The 24,807-nt window shown below is 43.0% G+C and overlaps 1 protein-coding gene across 3 annotated transcripts in view; it reads left to right on the top strand.

The window, feature by feature from the left end:
- Positions 1 to 6,158, top strand: part of LOC101487988 (protein diaphanous homolog 3) — a 162,469-nt gene extending 156,311 nt beyond the window's left edge. For all 3 annotated transcript variants that reach the window (XM_076883864.1, XM_076883861.1, XM_076883869.1), the window contains one exon: positions 4,709 to 6,158. In XM_076883864.1, coding sequence (XP_076739979.1) covers positions 4,709 to 5,082 — 374 coding nt within the window. In that variant the 3' untranslated portion in view covers positions 5,083 to 6,158. The remainder of the gene's footprint in view (positions 1 to 4,708) is intronic.
- Positions 6,159 to 24,807: the final 18,649 nt, after the last annotated feature.

The raw sequence follows: 24,807 nt of genomic DNA, 5'->3' as shown, positions 1-24,807 counted from the left end.
GGACACAGACGGTCTGTTGCTTCAGCAATGCAAAAAAGATCAGAGATTTCTTGTTGACACGGAGGTGGAAAGTAACCAGAGTACAATAGCAGTGGAAAACACAGTAAATACACCAACATATTAGGCAACTACAGGTCAGCAAGAGGAACCAATGGCAATGTAAAAGGAGTACACACAAAAGATGTGAGCCTAGCCAATAATGTTAGACAATCACAAGCATGTATAAAAATTAAAATCAACAATGACAAATTATTAGTAGTGTTTATACAAAATGTGCTTTTGTTTGATTATGTAGCCAAAGTCATAAGCCATAAAGTGGCCCCAAATGCAAAGATTTAGATTTAAATGGAAAGGGTGAAAAAAAAACAAAAAACAAGCCATCAAGCCATGTTTTGATTTATGACGGGTAAAGAAGTGTGTATTTGATCTTGCTAACTTTAACTTGTTGTGTCAGTCACTCCGTGGAGAGAAAAAGTCACTTCACTATCTGTATTTTTCTAAGTCTGCATGACTGCTCTCTTCTTAAAGTGATCAAATACAGCAAACTTCATAAGAGTGGAGAGACAGGGAGGGGGTAAGAGATGAGAGGAAAGGCTCATCTGCATCTGTATTTGAAGTGGCAAATGCAAATGGACCAAATGATCTGACAAGAGAAAAATGTGAATTCCTCTCTGCAGCTATTTGCAGATGGAGGAAAAAAAAATCTCTGTTTTCTCTATTGGACGGGGCCTTTTACATTTCTACAAAATGCCATCCTATCAGACATGTAATAAACCACCATGGTTCCATCTTGAAATTCCCAGTGATATTTTCAAACGATTCAGAGCAGCGATTAGTCTGTTTCGTTTGAGATTTTGCTTGTCTTATGCTGAAACAGAACCAGTGTCAGTAGCTGGGGAAAAAAGGCTTTGGGCTCTGAGACTCGCAGTTTAAAGACACATTTTACAGCAAAGCTGAGAGCGAAAAGGCACAACACACTCAGTCTGCCAGCTCTTTTATTGTCATTTTTGAACAGTTTTTCTTCTCCGTTCTGCCTTCAAGCAGACTAAAGGACGGCGTCGGACTGAGGACTGTGATAGACTGCTGGTTTAGTGCTGTGTTTATGGTTGACTCCCTGGAAAATACCACTCTTTAGGCTTTCTCAAATGTTCAGTTTTGCTCCAATCTCTTAACACCTCTTGATGTTGATGAGTTTATTACTACAATGGTGTCAGTTTAGCTTTAACAGTGCGAAAAAGTGAAAGACAGGTGAGCACTTTCTGTCTCAGAAGCCTCAGTGTTGCTCCTACCTTCTTTTTCAAATGTCGACAATCCAGAAGCAGGAAAGAAGTGAATAAATGTTTACCTGCATCAGCACCGAACATAAACGCCGCAAATGAGCTTTCATGAAGAAATGTGCTTTCTTTTGTGTTGCCGTTTGCCAGTGGAAGAAAAGAATACCTCTCCTGCTCTTTTATTATATTTCACTGTGAAAGCTTTCTAACGAAGTAGTTTGACATTAAGGTGTGAAGATGAACTTCTAAGTATGGGCTGCTGTATTGGTGCTCTATCAATACACAGGCCAAAACCCAAGTTCAAACATTGGTTCAATATGTTCTGCCTCCATCAGTGACGTCAAAGGTGTTGGAAACCGCCACCGTGGCTTCACAATTCAGTCATTACAGAAGAAAGTGCTTAGCAGAAATAGAAAAGCTCTGTGTAAGTACCAGACAACACTCCGTTTCACTTTTTAGCTTAAAAGTGGCATTCACCAGCTTATTATTTCACAAAAACCACACAGTAAAAATGCTGCTGGCTTGCAATGGCTCCTGGTTGAAGACAATAACTGAAGAAAGAAGCTTTTTGCTTACAAGGACATGTAACCATTTAGTGTTCGAAGAGCTGCATTTTAAAACTGAGGTGAATAATGTCCAGTAGCAGGTGAGCGGGCGCTGAAAGGTTGAGCGGGCCTGTGTTCGAGTCTGCACTGGACCATTTTCTCAGTGCCATTCCTCACTGCTCTCTCCCTACTTCTCTACTGTTCTACCCTAAAAAAATGCCCAGTGGCCAAGATTTAGGAAAAAGTGCATAGCTCAGAAATACTAACACCAGAATTATAATATTAACATAGAGCCTACGACACAGCATGCATAGGTCGCAAAAGCTGATGAGGTATTTATTCCTGTGCAGGCTGCAGTGATGGTGATGTGTATTTACATTTCTGGGGAGGTTTGCATGGTTTGCTGTAACAATGTACCGACGTGGATGTAACTGTGTTGAAGTAACAGAAGCATTTTTATCAAAGTGTGTCCTCGTATGTGATCGGGGTGGAAAAAGCTTTATGAAGCCTGTAGTGAATCCTGAGTCAGCAGATCAGAGTCTAATCATGTATCGCAGTAATATCACTTAGATCAGTGTCACTTGGCACCAAAGTTCAGTCCGAGACCTGTCATAATGATGTGGGATTTATCCTGAGTATGTTGCGTACTAAAGTACACTAACCATCTTTTATATCTAATTGCACATCACGCAGCTAATCCATATTTGATGGTGTGAGAAGGATAAATTCACACCTCTACCATCACAGGCATGTGTTCAATAAAAGACGACAGTTTTGTCTTTGAATTCCTTGACGATCCAGAGCAGCGATTTCGATTAAAATTCTGCTTGACTAGTTCTCCTGTACAGCCTTTGTCAGTTGTTGGTTAAAGGAGTGCTACCTGGAAGATGAGACATATTTTACATCTCTCAGACATGTTTTACAGCTTAGATGAAGGCATATGTTGAGAAGCTAGCGAGGCTTCAAAGGAAGGGGCAGCGAGGTGTCACAGGCAGACAGACTGAGAAGAAACTGAACTTGCCAGCACTTTGATCATGTTCACCACTAAAGGCCAAGGCCCTGTTAGGGAGAAGAGAAATGCACTTTTGGATAAGAGGTCTTATTCAAGTGTGGGGTTTCTTCATTTCTTTTTGAAGTGTAAATGTATATGTATCGAAACAGCATTCTGTACTCCAGTCAGTATGTGGTTTTCATAAGTAATTTAGGCTACATGCAGAGCTGAAAATAATTAAATGCTAATACGTGTTAAAATGAATGTAAATTCAAAGATTGACATTTTGTCACACTCGACGTGTGATAATAATCCCATCCGTGTTGCTTTTCGTGACAGAAACGGCCTCAATTTGAGATTAAGCTAAAGTGTAAACAAGATATCAAAATGCAAATAGTTTATTACAGAACTGATCACTTTCCCAGCATCAGCTCTGAATCTGTGAGCGGCGCTTTTAAGGGAAACAAGCGTTTCCTTTAAAGAGGGGGGCATCGCTAAGTAGAGAGAAACAGACAGGGTGGGTGTAGCTGATGCACTTTTTAGGGGGAGGACAGAGAAACAGGACATGATTGGGAAATTGTGGAGCAAAAAGGATCAGCAGTGGGAAATAATTGTCATCTGTTGCAAGTTAGACTGCTACAACAGGAAGATGGCGCAAAAAGGGTCAGATAATGAGAGGAGACTTGCATTTTCAGCTGTGTTAAATGTTCAATCACAGCAAGCAACGCGAAACACTCTACTCAGTTCCTCCTTTTAAAGTCACCCACTGCCTCTTGTTTGCCTAACAGGTTTGTTGTGAACGTAACAACGTGTGTTTGTGTGTGCGCGAGTGCCAACGTTGACTTTCTTTCCTTAATATTGCAGTCGCTTCCTTCTTGTCTGCTCTCTTTCCTCCCTGTATCCTTATTTATTTGTCAGAGGTTGTGTTCAGGGACGTTCCTTGTCATTCGTCAGCTCGGCCCATAAAACACACTGTCATGACTGACTGGCCACGCTCCAAACTCATTACCGATTGGCTGACAGAGCGGGTCGCTCTGTTCTGCTCTGCTGTGTTTGACTCCTGTTTGCCAGACATTTCAGGCTCAGGAAACTTTAAATGCGGCGGTGTCTTTCCTCGCGCCACTCCTCTCAGCCTCACACTCAAGGTCACATGAATATGGATTTGCCCTCTCCTTCCAGCGCGCACATACTGATGATGAAGTCTAAGATCTACTCAGAGGGATTATAATTCAGAACGTAGGTCTGATCTTGGCATCTGGGCGTTGCTCTGTTCCACTGTCTGCCTGGGAATGTGTTTTAAAGAATAAGAAAGATGAAGAGGACAAGTGCCGGAGCAGAGAGCCGAGATGAAGAGCAGAGGAAGGAGAATGGATGATGATGATGATGGTAGAATCAGGGGAGGTGAAGCTGGGTGGGAGGGTGTCGTGCAAGGGGGGGAGACTAGGAGATTGGAAAAAAGGGCAACATACAATGTTATTGAGTTTCTGTTGTGGTTGATCAGCCATATCCATTTCATCATGCTGAGCTGGCTTTGTGCCAGAGTGTACTGCAGAAACTTCAGTCTCATCAGTGAGAGTATGTCGATTCTAACAGACTAGCAGTGCGACCTCTTGTGTATGTATGTAATTTGTTTTGCATGCGTAATTGTTTACTAAACTGTTTTTATTACTTCCTAACTTCTTTTATTTCATCATTTCGTGTTTCGCTGCATCGCCTGACTTTCTATTTTCTCATCGCTCGCCTGCTTTTGCCGCTTCTCTGTGGCTTGCTTGTAATTTAATCTGTAATCTGATTAACCTCCTTGCTCCCATTCATTTAACGTGTCAGTCACGCATCACCCTCTTCTCCCTCATTCTCATAGTTGTGCTCACTGCTTTGTCTCTGTTTTTCACTCGCAGAAAACAACAAGGCACCTTTACAAAGGTCTCGCTCTCGGCAGAATATAAATGCGAGTTCAGCGGCGGTGAAAGCTCCCTCTGCCCGGGAGGCCCATAATGAGTCTGAGAGCCATCCATCTGCAGCCAGAGCCAAAGCTGCTGTGGGTTCAGAGTCGGGCCGCGGTTACAGGAACGTGGCGGGTCACGGCTATGGGCCGGACAGAGAGAGGGTGTTGGAGAGAGTTAAAGCGACCGAAAAAGAGATGGAGGTTGGCACAGGAAGCGCGGGAACTCCAGCCTTCCAGTCATCCTCCTTTAGTCCCACAGTGAGCAGCTGTGGCACCAATGGAGAGTCAGATGTAGAGGCACTCCTCGCGAAACTAAGAGCCTTGTGAGGGTCATTTCTTATATTTGAAAGAAAAAAAAATATATACACATTTTTTTATATGCAGCATATAGTACATTTCTGCCCACACATTTAAATATACTCTGATTATAACCTTAAAGGTCATAATCAAAAGCTTTGTTAACAAGAGGAAATATAAATAAATAGCTGGGCAACTAAATAATGACAATGCATTTGTGTAGAAACGGTAATGAATTCATGGACCATGTTTTTAAGGCGCAGTGGTACAAAAAAAATCATTTTCTGGCAGATGGAGCACAGAAAGCTGATCGCACTTTGGCCTGCCCAATGTCCTCAGAGGTTATTTCTTGAAAAACTCTGATTGTGATTCATTAGGAATATTGAAGCGTATTAGTTGATTACATTATAGTTCAAAAATGAAAATGCACCCAAATAGATTCTGCCGTCTTTATCTGATCCTCCTCTGTGTGCTGCCATTAACATTTATGAATTCCAAAGAATCAGAATATAACAGCTTTTCCTCTGAAAGCTGCAGATGCAATGTTGCTAAGCACTTTTTTTTGTAAACCATAAAAAATGTTTAAAAACAAACTTTAATCGCATTTGCATTTTTACATCTTTATCATATGTCTTGTCCTGTCTGTATTTATGTATCACATTAGTCAAGTACAATTGAAAGTTTCAAACTTACATTTATTTGTATAACTTTTGGTTTTTATTTTTATTTTTATGTTTTCCTTTCTTTCTTTGTTCTTTATAAGTTCTTTTTGTTTCCACTCCCTATGTGTTAATGGTCTGTCTCTGTGTTTATAAATGTATTAATACTTACGAGTTAAGCCACGATTGCGCTTCCACGGGTTCTAATATTAGATTTTGTTAGAGTTTGGTGGTACTGGACTGTTTTTTGCTCTGTGTATTTTCTAGTGAATGTAAGTCTTCAGAAAAGGGAACAAACTTTGATCCAAAATATGGCACAAAGCACCAGAATGTGTTTTTTTTTTCTTTCTTCTGCATTGCAACTGAACTTACTTAACCATACTTGTTATATCTCTATCTGTATTCCTAGTTTTTGTAGACATATTTGCAATAAAAAAAGGAAATAAATGTGGTTTTTTTTTATTATTTTGTTTTATAATTTATATTATTATTTTGGCATGCTGTCATTGCCTATGTGGCTGTTATTGTTGTATTTTATTTTCTATTTTATTTAAATAGTTTTGTTTTTTGGGTTTTTTTTTTTTTACATTTTTGGTTGTAATCAACATAAATGCAGAAAGTTGTTTGTCCATCCTAAATTAATATAGCAGGACAAAATGCTCTATAAACTTCCCAGCTTCAACTGTCTTTATTAGAAGGCGCACATAGCCTAACCAAAGCCTTAGTGAGACCATTATAGCTTCAAAGGCTGAGATCATACGTAGCCAAAGTAATCATTCATCCAAGCATTTTCTGTTTGTTCTTGTGTTTTTCTTGTACCTACCTGTACAATTTCTCTGTAAGTCTACTTTGCTATCCTGCCAATGTCCTTGTAGTCTGGACACATATTCTACATGCAGCTAAAAAAAACATACGACTGCAATTGTTGAGTTTATCAAATGTGAATGTAGTTTGCACAAAGCATACGGCCACCACAGTCCTACCTTATACAGGCCAGTGGCCACCTGGGAGGGAATATTCAAAGCGTCACGTGGCTCTTTTAGATGTACGGTGGTGTTACTGGCCTACAAATGTATTCTTCTTTATCAGATTTCCATTAATGATAGATTTTTTTTCTAAAATGTATTGCCTTGGTCAGACAGAGTACAAAGTGATGAGGCTACAGTAAGCAGTGTCCTTGTAGAAGTGAATGGACGAATGGATAGTTATATGAAAAAAATATTATTTTATTCTTAAGGTACCATGACATTTAAAAAAAAAAAAAGGTCTTTAACAAGTCTTAAATTAGATAAATACGTTTTTAGATGAAAAACAACATGTGATGGATTTATTTAGCAAAAACAACATTCAGAAGCAGTTTGTAAAAAGAACTAAGCACATCCTTTCTGCTTCCATATCAACAGGATAAGTAGCACCCAGGTGCTAAAAATCAAATGCACCAGGATACAGTAACTGATCGTCAAGTGTGAGCACCTCCATAAAAGCAGAAATTTAGCAGTTTTCTCGTCTGGAGCATTCAGGTGTGTTAACACAATGTGAAACAGCAAAGCCATCAGAGGTTTTCTTAGAGAAACAATTGTTGCTGCTCTTCAGTTTAGCAAGGGTTTTAAGGACACTGCCAACAACAGTCATTCTATAACGAGAACAATTTATTTACAAGTGGAAAACGTTGAAGACAGTTGCCAGTCTTTCCAAGAGTGGACGTCCCAGCACATTCAAACCAAGGTCAGACTACAATGTTCAGTGGGAGGGGAAAAAAATGAGCGCTACATCTCAGACTCTGCAGTCCCCTGTTTGCTTGCTAAAGTACATAACAGTACGATTAGAAAAAGGCTGAACATGTGTGGTTTGTTTGGAAGGGTTGCCAGGAGAAAGCCTCTTTTTCTTTAGAAAAAAAATGCAGCACAGCTCAGGTTCACAAATGTCGTGATGCATGCTCGATCATTCAGGTAAGGAAATCCCAAAAAGTTGATTCTGTTCATCTGGACATAGCGTTGGGGAAGCCTGCAGTCAGCTGAGACTGAAGTCAATTAGATGAGCGATGAAATGCTTCTCCCACTGAAAACGCTACAGCCAGATGAACAAAATCATCTTTTTGGGGTTAGGTTTCTCAAAGTTTCATTTGAACAAACCACAAGATTTCTGGAACAGTCACCTGTAGAGCCACCATTTCCACCCTGATCTGGAGTCAATGCAAGGCCATTTACTTGTCTGACATTGGGACATGCAAGAGGACAACGATCTCAGGCACAGCAGAATGGCTGAAAAATGAAGTGTGTTGAAATGGCTCAGTCAAAGTCCAGACATCAACCTGACTGAAATTCTGCAGCGACAGCGAGTCCTGAGTGATTCGTTCGCGCTATGATTCAGCACAGGAGGGAGGGGGTGAGCGAGTCCTGAGTGATTCGTTCACACTATGATTCAGCACGGGATGGGAGGGGGTGAGCGAGTCCTGAGTGATTCAGAAGTGCAACGGGTGAGATGAGAGAGCATTTAAGGACGACACATACGCACACACACACACTCAGAGAGAATCATTTATAGGTGAGAGGTTAATCATGTTGACTTGTAACTGCGGGTTTGGAGAAGCGGTAGTCAAAAGGTTGACAGGAAACATCTGCCATGAAGATAGAGACAATGTTCCTTTTCAAACTGTGTTAAAAGTCATTGTGGTTTTGAATTGACGTATGCATATATTGTATCTGATGACGCATGAGGGGGCGTCATTAAATTCAAGCCCTGATGGTATAAAATATATGCTTATGCTTTGATTCGTCTGAGATCAGCGCTGTCTGCGAAGGGAGCTGGTCCCCCCACGCGTGTATTTCATTAAAATCAATTGTTTGACCAAGCTCTTGGACCATGGTTGTTTGTACTCTCCTTCCTCAATATTTGAACCTTAACAGTTCACACTATGATTCAGCACGGGAAGGGAGGGGGTGAGCGAGTCCTGAGTGATTCGTTCATGCTATGATTCAGGAAGGGAAGGGTTAGTGAGTCCTGAGTGATTCGTTTGCTATGATTCAGGAAGGGAAGGGTTAGTGAGTCCTGAGTGATTCGCTTACACTACGATTCAGCACAGGAAAGGAGGGGGTGAGTAGCTCAAATGTGCTGTTAGCATGTTAGCAGAGCGATGCTACTGTGAACCGAGGAGCTATTGTCTTGATGTGAGCTTCTACTCAGGGTTTTTTCTTCCAGTTTAGAGCAGAAATGCTTTTGTTAAGATACTGGATGTTGTGTTTTTCTCCATAATTTTAATTACAAGCCAGATATATTTCTACTAATGAAATTAGTTTGCTAACAGCAACACGGGTGAGTCAGTTGGGCTTGTGATTCATGATTCATGAGTCAGTAAAGTGATTCTCGAGTCTTGAACGATTCGTTCATGATTCGTGCATCACCAGCCAGAGCGATAGTGGCTGAGACGCAGCGGAGCGGAGGTGTAAGTGCCTGGCTTAAAACAGGACATGTTAGCTGCATTTAACCTTCAGTTACTCTTTATATAGTTAGGTAGGAGTCAGGCCATGTTTCTTTTTAGCTGAAAAACATTACACCCAGGTAACCTGCAGTGTTGAAAACGTGTTTTCCGACGATGTTTGCTACCCTGCAATTCGTCCTCGTGTAGTAAAATCAGCGACATTTGACCGTCCTGTTGCTCCCATTGAAATGTATACAGCCTATTTAAAATCTGAAACTTAAAATTGTCTGTAGCCTGCTGTTGTTACCACTGTCCTGTTTGAAATGGAATGAGAGAAGCTGGTTATTTTGTCATATGTGCATGTGCTGATATTAAACCCAGGAGCAACATTCAGGTAAAAGTGTAAGAACAAATGATCCATCAATAAAGGATATTATTGGATATATCTTTTATTAGATGTTCATGTGGTTTGGTTATTTGCCCTTTGTTTGAAAGTACACTGAGAGAGGACTTTTTTTTATTAGTGATCTTAATAGTATTTTTTTCATATTAATGTAATTTTTCATCTAATTGAATACAATCTATTTGTGTATGATTGTCAGTCCAAAGAAGGAGAGAGGGAAGAGGGGAACGTGTGGAGAAAGTACAAGGTCAGGAAGAACCAGGTAAGGAAACAGACAGGGAATAGTGACAGGCACAACAGAAACTGTTAAACTGCTTGAGACAGTTGATCACCAAAAAGTGATTTGCCAACCTCAATGTGAGGCGACATAGGTTAAAATAAAAGAAAAAAATCTGCAGAGCCATAGTAGTATCTGCAGTAAAGATCTTTTCATACATTGTACCATAGGCAAAGTTGCCTCCATTTTTTTTATCAATATTTTCTACATTTCAAGGACTCTATTTTTGGAGTGTATTTTTATGTATCTATTGTATTATACATACATATTAAAAGTGAATCTCTGTCCAGAAAATGCACTCAGTTTACTTCTTACTCACTATGATCATCATTCATCATTTTCCCACAGTAATTAAGGTTACCATATGTATTTGTTTTTATTCCAATCCATTCTTCTTTTGCAGGATTTAAATAATCTTTATCAGATTTGATTGTTTTGTTACAGATTTTAAAAAAAGGGCTTTTTTCTTTCACAAATGTGGGGATTAAATTGTGTTAAAATGTACAAAACAATGATGTCATGTTTTGTGACGAGGACCCAGGCAGAGAGAGACTTGATGAATTTAAGAATCCAATGACTTAATAAAGAAATTTGCAGACTTGCACAGTAATGGTAAAATTATGATGACTGATAACAGAGATGAAGACAACAGGGACAGGGAGGAACAGGGGTTTAAATGCACCAAGGAGACAGTCAGAGGAAACTCGGGACAACTGGAGACGTTTAAGGATGCAGGGACTAACAGAGACAGGGAAGAAGTATCATCGTGACGAGTAAAGTTTATCTTGCCTGGCTGGGCAGCTCTCTCGGTGCTAAGCACCCCCAAAGCTCTGATCCTAGAATTGCCCCTGGTTCTACATAAATACACCACAAATTAAATCAAAAGTCCCACAATAAACTGAGCAGAGACAGAACTGAGAAGTGAAGGGAAAGAGAGATCTGCTGACCAGTTAACCGACCATCTGACAAGGTCTGTTTGCTGTAGCCTGCCAGCTGGTGAATACCTTCAGCACCGTAAGCAGCACAACTGTCCCCATCTGGAGAAGAGCCAGAGACAAACATCTCCCCAGTGATGCAATCAGCCATTTGGGAAAGCAAAGCAGGTGCTTGCCAAGCTCCACCAGTGGCCTTGATTTAGCTTTAGCTGGCTGTAGAATGCTTTTCACTGAGTGGTTTAAAATCAAACCAAGGTCTTTTTTGTAGTTCTCTGCAAGAATGTAAGAGCAATAGCCTGCTACCTCAGTGTCAGGTTACTGTAAAATGCATGCTTCAGTAGAGAATTCATTTGTATTTTTACCCCTTTTTCTTTCCAATTCCACTGAGAACTGCATCTATCTTGGTGTTATATACTTTTTGTTAAGGGTCTCGCTTTTTATTTTGATCTTGGGAATGTGTGTGGGTGTTCTCCTCTATATTTCCAGATGATGTGCCATGATCTTAGTATAGATAATTAATTTGCTACAAACATGAATCTGATTTACAAGTGATTCTGCTTCTTAAAATAGATGTAACCGATGTGTAATTTTTGTTTTATTCTTAATAAATTCAGCTTCAATTGATATATTAATGCACAAACACAGAAGTTAATTAACTTATCAGGCCTTAATTAAATTGTAAGGTAGGTCAGCCTAAATAAGAAGTGATTAGACTCCTCAAGCCTTTGGCAACACTCAGTAGTCCCTGGCTCTTAACAACTGGATCCAACATCAAGTCTTGAAGTTAACGATTGCCTACAAATCAGGGCTGGTGTGTATAATGCACCACCAGTCAATATTTTTAGTTGACCTGCAGACTTCTGCTCTGCAGGTGAATACATCAACAACATTCCCTATCATCACTTTTCATGATCTACCTACAGATCATAATAAGATCATCAGGATTAAGAGAATTCAAAAAGAGAGGCAATCTGTGCATGAAAGAAGAAGGAAATTAACACTGAATCTCAAAATACTTGTTGAAAACCACAAAATAAAGATCCATAAACACTGCTTCCTTCTCTAAACCTGAGCTCATTTAAGATGGACTGACTGGACAAGGTAACTTGTCCAGAGGTTAGGCCAGTCTAAATCTGATCATCTTCCAGGCTAAGAAGAGAGGAGCCCACCAAGTGTTTCTTTGGGAGTTGCCTGGTTGCTGGAAAAGATGTTTTGCATCAAAGCTGATGCAAAATGGAAGGTTTTACGTATTCTTGCAAGACAATACCAACAGCAGGCTATGTACTGAAAGAAGTCATTTTGCTTTCAAATCTTCAGAAGTTAAGGCTCCCCTCAAAGAGTGTGGTTTCCAAAGAAGACGAGTGTTGCATTTTCAACAATTAATATATTTTCTTTCAGTCAACTCTAGGTACACGTGAGGTGTAGGGTTATATGAGGTTATGGAGATTTGCATTCTGTTTTTGTGACCATTTTAAAGAGTGTTCTGTTTTTGGGGATGAAGCTATAATGTATGAGGATATCAAAGTGTTTCCAGCTTTGAATCTCCTCTGTTCAAAATGCAATTATGAAATTGTGGAAAGGAAAACTGTGGAAGTCGAAAGAAGATCTGAAAGAAAACTTTGAGATAAAACAGCATGTCTGGTGGGCTGAGAGGCAAAGTAAACCTCCCATATGACTGCATATGGGAGCTGCAGGAAGGTTGAACTGGCATGGGAGGGGCTTCCAGCAACATTCAGCTGTGCAGAATTGATGTATGGTGTACATTGGGACAGTCATCAGAAGGAAACCTTGCCTGTGGCATCAAGACAAAAGTCAAAAACTAAAGTGTGCAGGGCAACATCTGGGAAAGCAGAGTTGTTTTGGAAAGCTGGGCCGTGGACAGATGAAGCTGAAATTGAGCCATTTTTCCACAATCAGCAAAGGTATGTTTGGAAAGAAAAAAACGCAGCATTTGCTGAAAGGACACCTTGACTTTTAATCATGGGGGTGGAAACGTTCTGCTTTCGAGCTGTGCAGCAGCTAGTGGAAGAGGAAACTGGACTAAATAACAAATTGAGGATGCAAATGTCACGGACTAAGTCGAGTAGCTGAACCTGAAAACAGACTGGCTTTCACAGCAGAACAAGAAAACAAAGCAGACCTCAATGACTTGCAGTCCGCTCAAATTAGCACGATTAGAAATCTGTGGATATTAAACATGCTGTGCATGTAAGTGAGCTTAAAAATGTACCAGAACTTGATCTGAAAAGAAGTATGCGCAGGAACAATAATACTAGATGCCAACAAAAGACAGTTCCTGCATTTTGTGCTCAGTTACTATGTCCATTTAACATGTCTGTTTGCTGCACTGCTATATTACTCAATGTACCCAGTGATACGCACACTCTGTGTGTTTATCAGTTAGGAAATGTGTTTCTAATTACTTACTCTTGCTTTCAAGTGCTAAAACCTGATTATGTGCTGTTACAACATCTGTGCAGGTCTGTTCCTTTGAAAGAAAAGCAGGAAAATGACCAGCTAAACTCATGGCCGCTGCAGACAGAGAGAAGACGAAGAGCATACGGAGGGTAGGATCTTGTTATGTGGAGGGGGCCTTCATTACTCATAGGCCTGTGTTCCATCCATGAGGTTTATCTATGTGGGTAATAAAATGGAGCAAAACATATTGTGTAGCAGATTGCAATCTGGGCCTCTTTGATAGGAGATGAAGTTAAAAATGTGTCTGAGGATTTCTTTTCATTTGGGGGGGGAGTGGGGGCTGTACAAAGTGGATCAACGGATTTGTCACGTTTCTTTTCTTTAAGAGTTAAATGCAGAGAACTCTGCTGTATTTGTGACTGCCTTTGCACATCTAAGGTGGAATATCCAAACATAAGAATTGCTTTCTATTTTCAGGTTAGTGGGCAGAATCGTGTTGCAATCTGCTGGTGACGCCGTGCTGCCTAACCTCCTTTGCAAAAATAGGTTACAAAGGAGGTAGCCATCCATCACAGCCTACGAGAAAATATGTTAAAGTGCTATTAGTTTGCTTTGCCAAATGTGTTTTGGTTGAAATGTCATCTTTGCTCGGATTGTGCACGCTGTGAACTGTCGCTACCCTCGAGAAACTGTGATGTTCTTTCACCTTTTTGACATATAATTAGCAGATGCAGCTAGCCAACATGTTTTGGCCCTTTTTTCGAGGTCTGCACAGCAAGTGTTCAGCCACAGTGTGCTTATAATAATAATAATAATCATGATAATAATAACTTTATTTGTATAGCACTTTTCAAAACACAGAGCTACACAGTGCTTCATGGTTTGAGTAAAACTGTGGTTCCCAAACTTTTTTCGCTGGGCCCCCCCCCCTTTGTTTTACAAGAAAAATACCCCCCCCCCCCCCCCCCCTCGCGCGCACACTCGCACGCACGCACAAACACATCCTCCAACCACACACACACACCCATATTTTGCTCCATTGCGGTTTATTTCACACCTCAAACATTTAGTAAACAATTAAGCAAATACAAGTAATCTGCAGGTGGTAAGAAAATAAACTACTAACTCTTTTACGCTGCGTCCGCACATACACGGGTGATTTTGAAAACGCAGCTGTTTCGTCCACACGTAAACGCCGTTTGGATTCACCGAAAACTGAGATTTTTAAAAACTTTTTTTGGGTTTATGTGTGGACGAGGAATACAGAGTGTTACTCCCCTCGAGTCTTAATAAAGCTCAACTTGTTCTTTGCGTTTTAGCTGACATTTATTTCGGACAGGAGGATTCTTCGACATGCCTTAACATGTAATGATGTTCAACCACAGCCGATACAATGCCGTCACAACTAAAAAGAAATACAAACTTAAATTAATATTCTTAATAAAGCCCTTAAGCATTATATATGATGAAACATTCCAAAACAAAACGATCAATAAAATACACATTACACCTCACACTGCGGTAATTGCACTAGAATATCATGCAACACTAGCGTATTTACATACAACGATAATAAACAAAATAAAACATTTACCTCATTGGCCTCACTCATAAAACTTTAATCTTTACGTCGTGGGAAGGTCCAAAAAAGGCACTCTTTTATTTATCTTTCTGTAGACATGCAAACCTCGTGGCTCGTCTCTTAGATCGTGTCCAAATTCATGGGCTGCATCCTCCTGAGGACGCATTTGTAGACCGATTATGTCACAGCGACGCGCCGAAGGCTGTCCAAATTCGTAGACTCCTCCGAATGCAGCCGACAAATGCGTCCTCCTTTTCCCCGAATTTGAAGGATGGGTCGGGTGTGTCCTTCATGGCCTACCATATCCCAGAATTCATAGCGCGGCCCAGCCAAACTCCAGTTTCCAACAATGGCGGCCGCTACTAAGTTTTAAAATTACTCATACTAATCTTTCTGGGTCACAAAATAAACTTTTAACATATTTTCAGGCGAGAAAGTAGCTGTGTAAACATCAAATATCTGCTCGGTTTATCAGGATATCGCATATTTGCAAAAGTGCTTCGACGGTTTTCGGAGACGTCTGCTACCCACCAGCTCGATATCTAGCCGGGAGCTCGAGGGTTACTGATGGGGCCGAGAACGGCACAACTCCCGGCACATCATTTTCAGATCACTGCGGACTTTCGCTGCTCAGGTTAAACGTAATATATAAGTCACTTAGACAACCTAAAATGTTATTGTTGGGCTTTTTTCAGTGTTTTGTTTGTTCGTGAGTAAATCGGTTTGGCTGCGATTAAAGTTATTAGATTAGATTAGATAAAATAAAACTTTATTAATCCTCCTGGATTTTCACACAGCTGACTAAACGTCAAACAGAAAACTGATTAAACAGAAGTATGAGACAGTCGAGAATTTACGCCAGTGTCCTGTTATATTTTAGATAGCAAGGAGCAGACGGCTGAGTTTATTAAACTCCACCGAGACAGCGGTGACGCTAATCAGAAGGCTAGACCGTCCAGTTTCACAGCCGTTTACTTCCGGCCTACCCGACCTTCTGAGGACCCGGCCCACGTACACCGCGAAGGCCACGTCCTCAGGAGGATGCAGCCCATGAATTTGGACACGACCCAAATTAGCTTGCCGAGTGTGAGAGCCAAAAAATACCCTCTTAGCAACAATAGATGGAACTATAGAAAAGGTTCCTATCTAATTGCACAATTAGCATAAATAACACATTTAAACATATAAATCTAACATGCATCAAACATGAATTACTATTTATTTATTTCTTATTTCTTAATATTTCAACTACTAATTGTTTCAACCTTACATATCTAATAAAATGAACTTAAATGCGAGAGTTGCCTATGACGGCAGCTACACAGAGTTCGTCACGCAATGTTAAAGGTATGTGCCTTTTTCCACGTCACGCTGTGCGCCATGTTATTGTTTACAGGAGATGAATTGCAGAATGGGAGATAGATTAACAGTATTTTGTCTCTGACTATCTTCAGGTTTTACACGCTTACATTTACACACGCAGTTACTGTCCCTCTATTTAGAAAGGCAGAGGCGTCACAGTGTAATTATTTTACATCAAGGTTATTATCGTTAACGAAAACTAACGAAATAACGAAAACTAGAAGTGAAAAAACATTTTCGTTAACGGAAATAAAAATAAAAACAAAAAAAGGAAAACTAACTAAAACTGTAATGAGTGTTCACAAAACTAAAATTAACTGAATTTATAGCAAAAATGTGTTTAGTTTTCATTGATGTGTGCGTGTCATACAATAGTCAAGGGTGAAAATGAAGTTTAGTTTCCAGATTTATTTCTTGCTGTCTCATTATGCCAGCAGGTGGCAAGTACGTTAGCCGAATCGTCTGTGTTGCTGCTCCGTCCACGCGCAGAATCATGTCAGGAAAAGTCGGGAGAAAGCGCCAGAGTCCAATTTGGGATTACTTTGAATATGACTGTGTTTTGGATGAAGCAAGTGTCTTGTAGTGGAAAGAGACAAATTATGAGGGACATTTCTCAAGGGAAAAAAATCCCACAAACCTTAAAGTGCACTTGAAAAGCTCACACAAGAAGGCTAACCTAGCTTACCTTGAGAAGGTAAGGGAGCACACTCAACCCTCATCCCCAGAAAACAGAAGCTAACCCCAGGCAAGGCAGCGTGATGCATCCCGAGACAACAAGACGGGGATACCTACATAACTGTGTGAGTCAATTGCCTTCAAAAAGTTCATCAATTCACTTGAACCAAAATTAGGAACACCCGGTGCTGCAAGAGTTAATAGTCTTATTGGGGCCAAGATATACATTTTATAGTTGCCTGGTATCAATGGTTGTTCATCTTCCTTTATTTATTTATTTATTTATTTATTTAAAGAACCCATAGGTGGGAATGTGAGTTGTCTGTCTCTGCGTGTTAGCCCTGCGACAGATAGGCGACCTGTCCGGGGTGCAGGGTATGGTAGCTGGAATAGCAACATACCCAAGGATAAGCAGAAGAGAATGACTGATATGATGAAACGGGGATTTTGTTACACTTAATTATTGCAAACAAAACTAAAACTATAACTGAAACTAAACAAAACTAAACTGAAACTAAGGATTTTCAAAAAAATAAAAACTAAACTAAACTAGCAAACAATTGGTAAAAACTAATTAAAACTGATATAAAATTGAAAATCTGAAGTCAAAACTAAATAAAAATAAAAACTAATGAAAATTGCACAACTATTAAACCCTGTTTTACATGTAGTTGTTTTTGTTTCCTGTGTAATAATATTCAACATTGCTATCAAGGTTCAAGGTTCTTTATTATTTGTCACATGCATAGTTATACAAGTATAACACACAGTGAAATGTAGCCTGACACGCTCCTCGACATGTGCAAAAATTGGGGGGGGTGTAGAGGAAGAACATTATATATATATACATATATATACACATATAGTATATACACTGGGTGAATGTGCAGTAGTAGCAGCAAGCAGGTGAATTCTGTACATTAATATGAATAGATATCTGACTATCAATACATTTTTCAAAAAATGCCTCTCTGTGCAAAATAGGTTTAAAAACATGAACAACTGTGGGATACTGTTTGTCCGTGATTTGAACCGAGGGAACAAATCCTGGCAGGATCAGCCTGATATTATTTGTATCCCACTGTAACTTTACTGTATAAAGAGCTAATGTCTCCAAAATGTCAGGAGTACTTATTTATTACAACAAGTGTTTGTGAACTAAAAATCTAGAATGTGGGATAATGTTTGTCCGTGATTTGGAGAGCCCAGCGCTCTCGACGCAGGGAAAACCAATTCTGCAGGGGAGACCTACCTTGGCACTTGTGCAGGTGAAGCCAAAGGGAAGATTCAATTCAATTCAATTCAATTCAATTCAATTTTATTTATATAGCGCCAAATCACAACAAAAGTCGCCTCAAGGCGCTTCATAGATACAGAGAAAAACCCAACAATCATATGACCCCCTATGAGCAAGCACTTTGGCGACAGTGGGAAGGAAAAACTCCCTTTTAACAGGAAGAAACCTCCGGCAGAACCAGGCTCAGGGAGGGGCGGCCATCTGCTGCGACCGGTTGGGGTGAGAGAAGGAAGACAGGATAAAAGACATGCTGTGGAAGAGAGACAGAGGTTAATAACAGATATGATTCAATGCAGAGAGGTCTGTTAATACATAGTGAGTAAGAAAGGTGACTGGAAAGGAAAAACTCAATGCATCATGGGAATCCCCCGGCAGCCTATGTCTATTGCAGCATAACTAAGGGACGATTCAGGATCACCTGGTCCAGCCCTAACTATATGCTTTAGCAAAAAGGAAAGTTTTAAGCCTAATCTTGAAAGTAGAGATAGTGTCTGTCTCCCGAATCCAAACTGGAAGCTGGTTCCACAGAAGAGGGGCCTGAAAACTGAAGGCTCTGCCTCCCATTCTACTTTTAAATACTCTAGGAACAACAAGTAGGCCTGCAGAGCGAGAGCGAAGTGCTCTAATAGGGTGATATGGTACTACAAGGTCATTAAGATAAGATGGGGCCTGATTATTTAAGACCTTGTATGTGAGGAGCAGGATTTTGAATTCAATTCTGGATTTAACAGGAAGCCAATGAAGGGAAGCCAAAACAGGAGAAATATGCTCTCTCTTTCTAGTCCCTGTCAGTACTCTTGCTGCAGCATTTTGGATTAGCTGAAGGCTTTTCAGTGAGTTTTTTGGACATCCTGATAATAATGAATTACAGTAGTCCAGCCTGGAAGTAATAAATGCATGAACTAGTTTTTCAGCGTCACTCTGAGACAGGATATTTCTAATTTTAGAGATGTTGCGCAAATGGAAGAACGCAGTCTTACATATTTGTTTAATTTGTGCATTGAAGGACATATCCTGGTCAAAAATGACTCCAAGGTTCCTCACAGCGTTACTGGAGGCCAAGGTAATGCCATCCAGAGTAAGAATCTGGTTAGATACCATATTTCTAGGCTTTTCAGGGCCGAGTACAATAACCTCAGTTTTATCTGAATTAAGAAGCAGAAAGTTAGCGGCCATCCAGGTCTTTATGTCTTTAAGACATTCCTGCAGTTTAACTAATTGGTGTGTGTTATCTGGCTTCATGGACAGATAGAGCTGGGTGTCATCGGCATAGCAGTGAAAATGTATGCTATGTCTTCTAATGATGCTGCCTAAGGGAAGCATGTATAATGTAAACAGAATTGGTCCTAGCACTGAACCCTGTGGAACTCCATAATTAACCTCAGTGTGTGAAGAGGACTCTCCATTTACATGCACAAATTGGAGTCTATTAGATAGATATGATACAAACCACTGCAGTGCAGTACCTGTAATACCTACAGCATGTTCTAATCGCTCTAATAGGATATTATGGTCAACAGTATCGAATGCTGCACTAAGGTCTAGCAGGACAAGCACAGAGATGAGTCCACTGTCAGAGGCCATAAGAAGATCATTTGTAACCTTCACTAAAGCTGTTTCTGTGCTGTGATGAGCTCTGAAACCTGACTGAAACTCTTCAAATAAACCATTCCTCTGCAGATGATCTGTTAGCTGTTTGACAACTACTCTTTCAAGGATTTTTGATATGAAAGGAAGGTTGGAGATTGGCCTATAATTAGCTAAGACTGCTGGGTCTTGGGATATGCTTCACCATATTTTCTAGTCTTTGGCTTAGAATGAAGTTGGTTTGGAAACATATTCAGCGATGCTTCATCTCCTGCTTTGCGTTTGTGTGGGCACCCCGTGCTAGCAGTGTCCAAGCGTTGTTTTGTCTTTTCCCTTTTCATGCCGCGCACCCCCTGCAATGGCTCTGCGCCCCCCCCCCCCCCCCCCCCCCCCCAGGGGGCAGGCCCCACACTTTGGGAAGGTCTGGAGTAAAAGATTCACCTTAAAGTGCATATTATTCAACGTACAGATACATAAACAGGAAAATCGCTATTGGCTGTCCTAAAAGTCACTAGAAGTCGTTAAATGACCATCGCCTAATTTGCATAGGCGATCTAATTGTCATGCTAATCTAATTGTAACCTATGTTGTTGGAGAGAGAAATAACATCGTGGAAGAGACATAAAGTGAGTAAAAAACGTCCTAAATGCATTTAGAGTTTATTTAGAACTACAAATTAAATTTCTTTTAGCAATTATTGTTTTTTTTAATGTTTTTTAATGTTGTGGTGGACCACTGGAGGGCTCCACTCACACCCAGTTCTCAGGAAGTGTTGTTGCTGTGTTTTGGAGGGAAAGTGTTCAGTTCTGTGGTGATGAGTAATAAACGAGCAGTGTTTATCGAGAGCTCTCGTGTCGTCTGTGTTTACCTCCACATTGGTGACCCCTGACTCAAACATGCTGCAGTCCGATGGTGGCGCCGACTCCGCTCTGGATGCATCAACAGCCGCCAGCTCTCTGCCTCCGGCTGCAGCTACGTTTGCTGTGGCGCTCGAGCTGCCGGACTTTTGGCTTCACGATCCCCCGTCGTGGTTCGTGCACGTGGAGGCTCAGTTCGCCCTTCGTGGCATCTCGGCTGACGACACGAAATATCACCATGTGGTGGCTTCTCTCGACCCGCTAGCCACCCGTCGTGCGTTGACTCTCCTCCGGGACCCACCCACCCGAGGGAAGTACGCCGCCCTTAAGGAGCTGCTTCTTCGGCGTTATGCCCTCACCGACGCAGAGCGAGCCGAGAAGCTCCTCTCCCTCTCAGGCCTGGGTGGCGGTACGGCTCTCGAACTGATGGAGCACATGCTATCCTTTCTCGGACCGGACGACGGGGGATTCCTCTTCACCCACATCTTCCTCTGACAGCTGCCGGCGGCCGTGAGAGCCGGCCTCGCCAACTCTCCGCTTCTGGGCACGAAGGATTATCGCTCCCTGGCTGAGGACGCGGATCGTATTCTCCTGGCTACCCGCACTTTCCACGATCACGACCTAGTTCCAGCCTCGCCGGCGGCGCCTTCCACTTCCCCGCTGACCTGCCACGACGTACCCGATCCTTCGCTGACAGCAAAGATCGCGGCACAGTGACACCACGGACGGGACCTCTGTTTCTACCATCAGCGTTTTGGCGCCGGACCCCGCCAGCGTGCTGTAGCGGCCGCGACCGCTGGCGACAAAGAAAAACTGCTCTTCATAGAAGACTCGCGCTCTGGGAGACGTGTCTTGGTCGACTCCAGCTCCCAGAAGAGCCTCCTTCCCCCGTCCGGAGCCGACAGTTTAGCAGCAGGCTGCGGACCTCAGCTTATTGCGGCTAATGGCTCTCCCATCGCAACGTTCGGGGAAAGGTTTGTGACTGTTTGTTTTCATGGTCGGGATTTCCAATGGACCTTTGTTGTTGCCGCTAGCTCTGTACCTATTTTGGGCGCTGATTTTCTTTGTGCCCACGGACTGCTGGTCGATGTCGCTAACAGACGCTTAATCGATACACTGTCTTTTTCTTCAATGCCCTGTTTCACTCGCGCCATCGAGACCCTGAATCGGGCTAATTTAGTGACTTCAGGGAATGTTTTTCAGCGTTTCCTCTTGGAGTTCCCTTCACTGACTGTTCCTAATTTCTCGAACACGGCAACGAAGCACGGGGTTGAACGTTATATTCCGACGGTCGGTCCCCCGGTGTTCGCACGCGCGCGCCGCCTCAACCCTGCGAAACTCTCTGTCGCTCGGGAAGAGTTTGCCGCAATGGAGCGCCTCGGCATGAATAGTGCCTGGTCTTCTCCGCTACACATGGTGCCCAAGTCAGACGGTCGGTGGCGGCCGTGTGGGGATTTTTGCCGTTTGAATAATGTCACGGAGAATGACCGTTACCCCATTCCCCACATCCAGGATTTTTCCGCCCACCTCGCCGGCACCTCGATTTTTTCTAAAATTGACTTGGTGCGGGGGTATCACCAGGTTCCCGTGCGCGCCGAAGACGTCCCCAAAACTGCCGTTATTACCCCTTTCGGCCTGTTTGAATTTTTGTGCATGCCGTTCGGTTGATGGACTCTGTTTTGCGCGGGCTGCCTTTCGTCTTTGTGTACCTTGACGATATATTGGTGGCCAGCTGCTCTGACAGTCAGCACGCGTCCCATCTGCATCAGGTTTTCCAGCGCTTAGCGGCACACGGCCTGATCGTCAACCCCTCCAAGTGCCAGTTCGGCTTGCCGGTTCTGGATTTCTTGGGCCACCGCATTTCCGCTGACGGTGTGGTTCCGTTGCCAGACAAGGTCCGGGCCGTTTCGGCTTTTCCGCGTCCTGCGTCCGTTAAAGCGCTGCAGGAGTTCTTGGGGATGGTCAATTTCTACAACTGCTTTCTCCCCAGAGCTGCGCACCTGCTGCAGCCTCTCTATGCTGCCTTGAAGGGTAAAACAGCTAAGGACTCGATTGATTGGCTCCCTGAACGCATCCAGGCATTTTCTGGGGCCAAGACCGCGCTGGCAAACGCCGCCCTGCTGGCCCACCCGTTTCCGTCGGCGGAGATTGCGTTGACCTCTGATGCGTCGGACGTGGCAGTGGGCGCAGTGTTAGAACAGCGGGTCTCCGGTGTCTGGCAACCGCTCGCTTTTTTTAGTCGCACGCTTAGAGACAGTGAGCGCAAATATAGCGTTTTTGACAGGGAGTTGCTGGCCCTACTCCTTGCCACACGGCATTTTCGTTTTTTTCTCGAGGGTCGGAGCTTCACCACGTACATCGATCATAAACCTTTGACATTCGCGATGTCCAAGGTCTCTGATCCGTGGAGCGGGCGCTAGCAGCGCCAGTTGGCAGCCATTTCCGAGTTCACAACTGACATTCAGCACGTGGCTGGTAAGTCCAACTGCGTGGCTGACTGTCTATCCCGCGTGCTGGTTTCTCCTGTTTATGTGGGCATAGACTTTGAGGTTATGGCCGCTGACCAACAGGCCGACCCGGACATCCTTGCCCTTCGGTCTGCGCAAATGGGCCTTGTACTGGAGGACAGACCCGTGTGGAACGGCGGGCCTAGCCTGCTTTGTGATGTTTCCACCAGCCGTCCACGCCCTGTAGTTCCCCTTTCGTGGCGTCGTTGTGTTTTCGACTCCGTCCATCGCACCACTGCGTACCACCCGCAGGCCAACGGGATGTGCGAACGTTTCCACCGGTCGCTTAAGGCCGCGTTCCGTGCTTCTCTCACAGATGGCAACTGGGTTGACCGCCTTCCATGGGTTTTACTGGGGTTGCGCTGCGCGGTTAAAGAAGACCTTGGGGTTTCCCCGGCTGAACTTGTCCTTGGTCAGCCCCTCCGGGTCCCCGGGGAATTCTTGCCTGAGAGCCCACCCCCGTGCTTCGCTCCCTCTGTGCTGTCTCTCCGTCCCCCAAGAGACTCGTTTTCTCTTCCTGGCCCAGTGCACCTTTGTTCCGAGGTCGTTGGACTCTTCGCAGTTTGTTTTTGTCAGGCATGACGCTCATAGGCCTCCGCTGCGTCCACTGTATGACGGCCCCTTTCGGGTTATTCAACCGGGCCGGAAGCATTTCCTTTTGGATTTTGGGGGTCGGCAGGAGGCTGTTTCTATTGACAGACTTAAACCAGCACATGTGCTTCTGGATGACCAGGTGGTGCCGGCTCAGGCCGCCCGCCTTCCACTGGACTGGACAACCCTGCTTCTTCCTCTGGGAGCGCCCCCCACCTGGCGGGGCCCGAGCTATCTTCAGTTTTTCCTGACTGCCCGTGCCAGCCTGGCCCTCAGGCTCGTTTCCCCTCAGCCAGCTCTCCACCTCCCCGGTTCAGCCTTTCTGGACGTTTAATTAAAGCAAGGGTTCTGGACTAGGGGATGACCCTACTGGGTGTTCGGGGGGGGCATGTGTGGTGGACCACTGGAGGGCTCCACTCACACCCAGTTCTCAGGAAGTGTTGTTGCTGTGTTTTGGAGGGAAAGTTTTCAGTTCTGTGGTGATGAGTAATAAACGAGCAGTGTTTATCGAGAGCTCTCGTGTTGTCTGTGTTTACCTCCACAATGTCACAATTCCAACCCTGCTCCTTTACCCGGGCTTGGACCGGCAAAAGTGACCCAAAATAGGCACTCTGGTGGAGTTGCTTTGTGTGTGTGTTTATAAGTAGTTTTAAACCTTGTGATCCACAAAACAGCATAAGAGTAAAAGAGTAAAAGAAGAACTGACTGCGTTGCAGCACCCGCTGCTTGTTGAGAGTAAAAGCGATACGCACTTTCACGTCTTTTTTTAGCTCTTTCGGGTCTAAGGGGTCTGAAAACTCGCTAAATATAGCGACAAAGTCGCTAAGTTGGCAACACTGCCGCTACTGCCTTCTAGTGATGGGTCGTTCGTGAACGAAATGGCTCTTAGAGCCGGCTCCTTATCACGAGCCCTCACGTGGGTTTTTTTTTTTCTTTCTCTCAGCCTCTCTCTCGCACTTTTTTTCTGCTTCACTCAGCAGCGAGCCTTGTGCTTTACGCTGGGCAGAGGGGGGAGGGGCGGTAGTTACACTCAGTAGCACAGGAACAGAGCCAGAGGGGGGGAGAGAGAAAGAGAGCCAGGGACAACAACATCACATTAGAAAGGTATAGTAATCATCCACAACTATTTTCAGTTGCAGATGATAAAGGATTCAGAAAGTTTATTCATGCAGGCCCATATGACAGAG

This window comes from Maylandia zebra, linkage group LG1 (genome assembly GCF_041146795.1).
Source record: "Maylandia zebra isolate NMK-2024a linkage group LG1, Mzebra_GT3a, whole genome shotgun sequence".
NCBI classification, from domain to species: Eukaryota; Metazoa; Chordata; class Actinopteri; order Cichliformes; family Cichlidae; genus Maylandia; species Maylandia zebra.
This window is presented reverse-complemented; position numbering and strand designations above follow the sequence as displayed.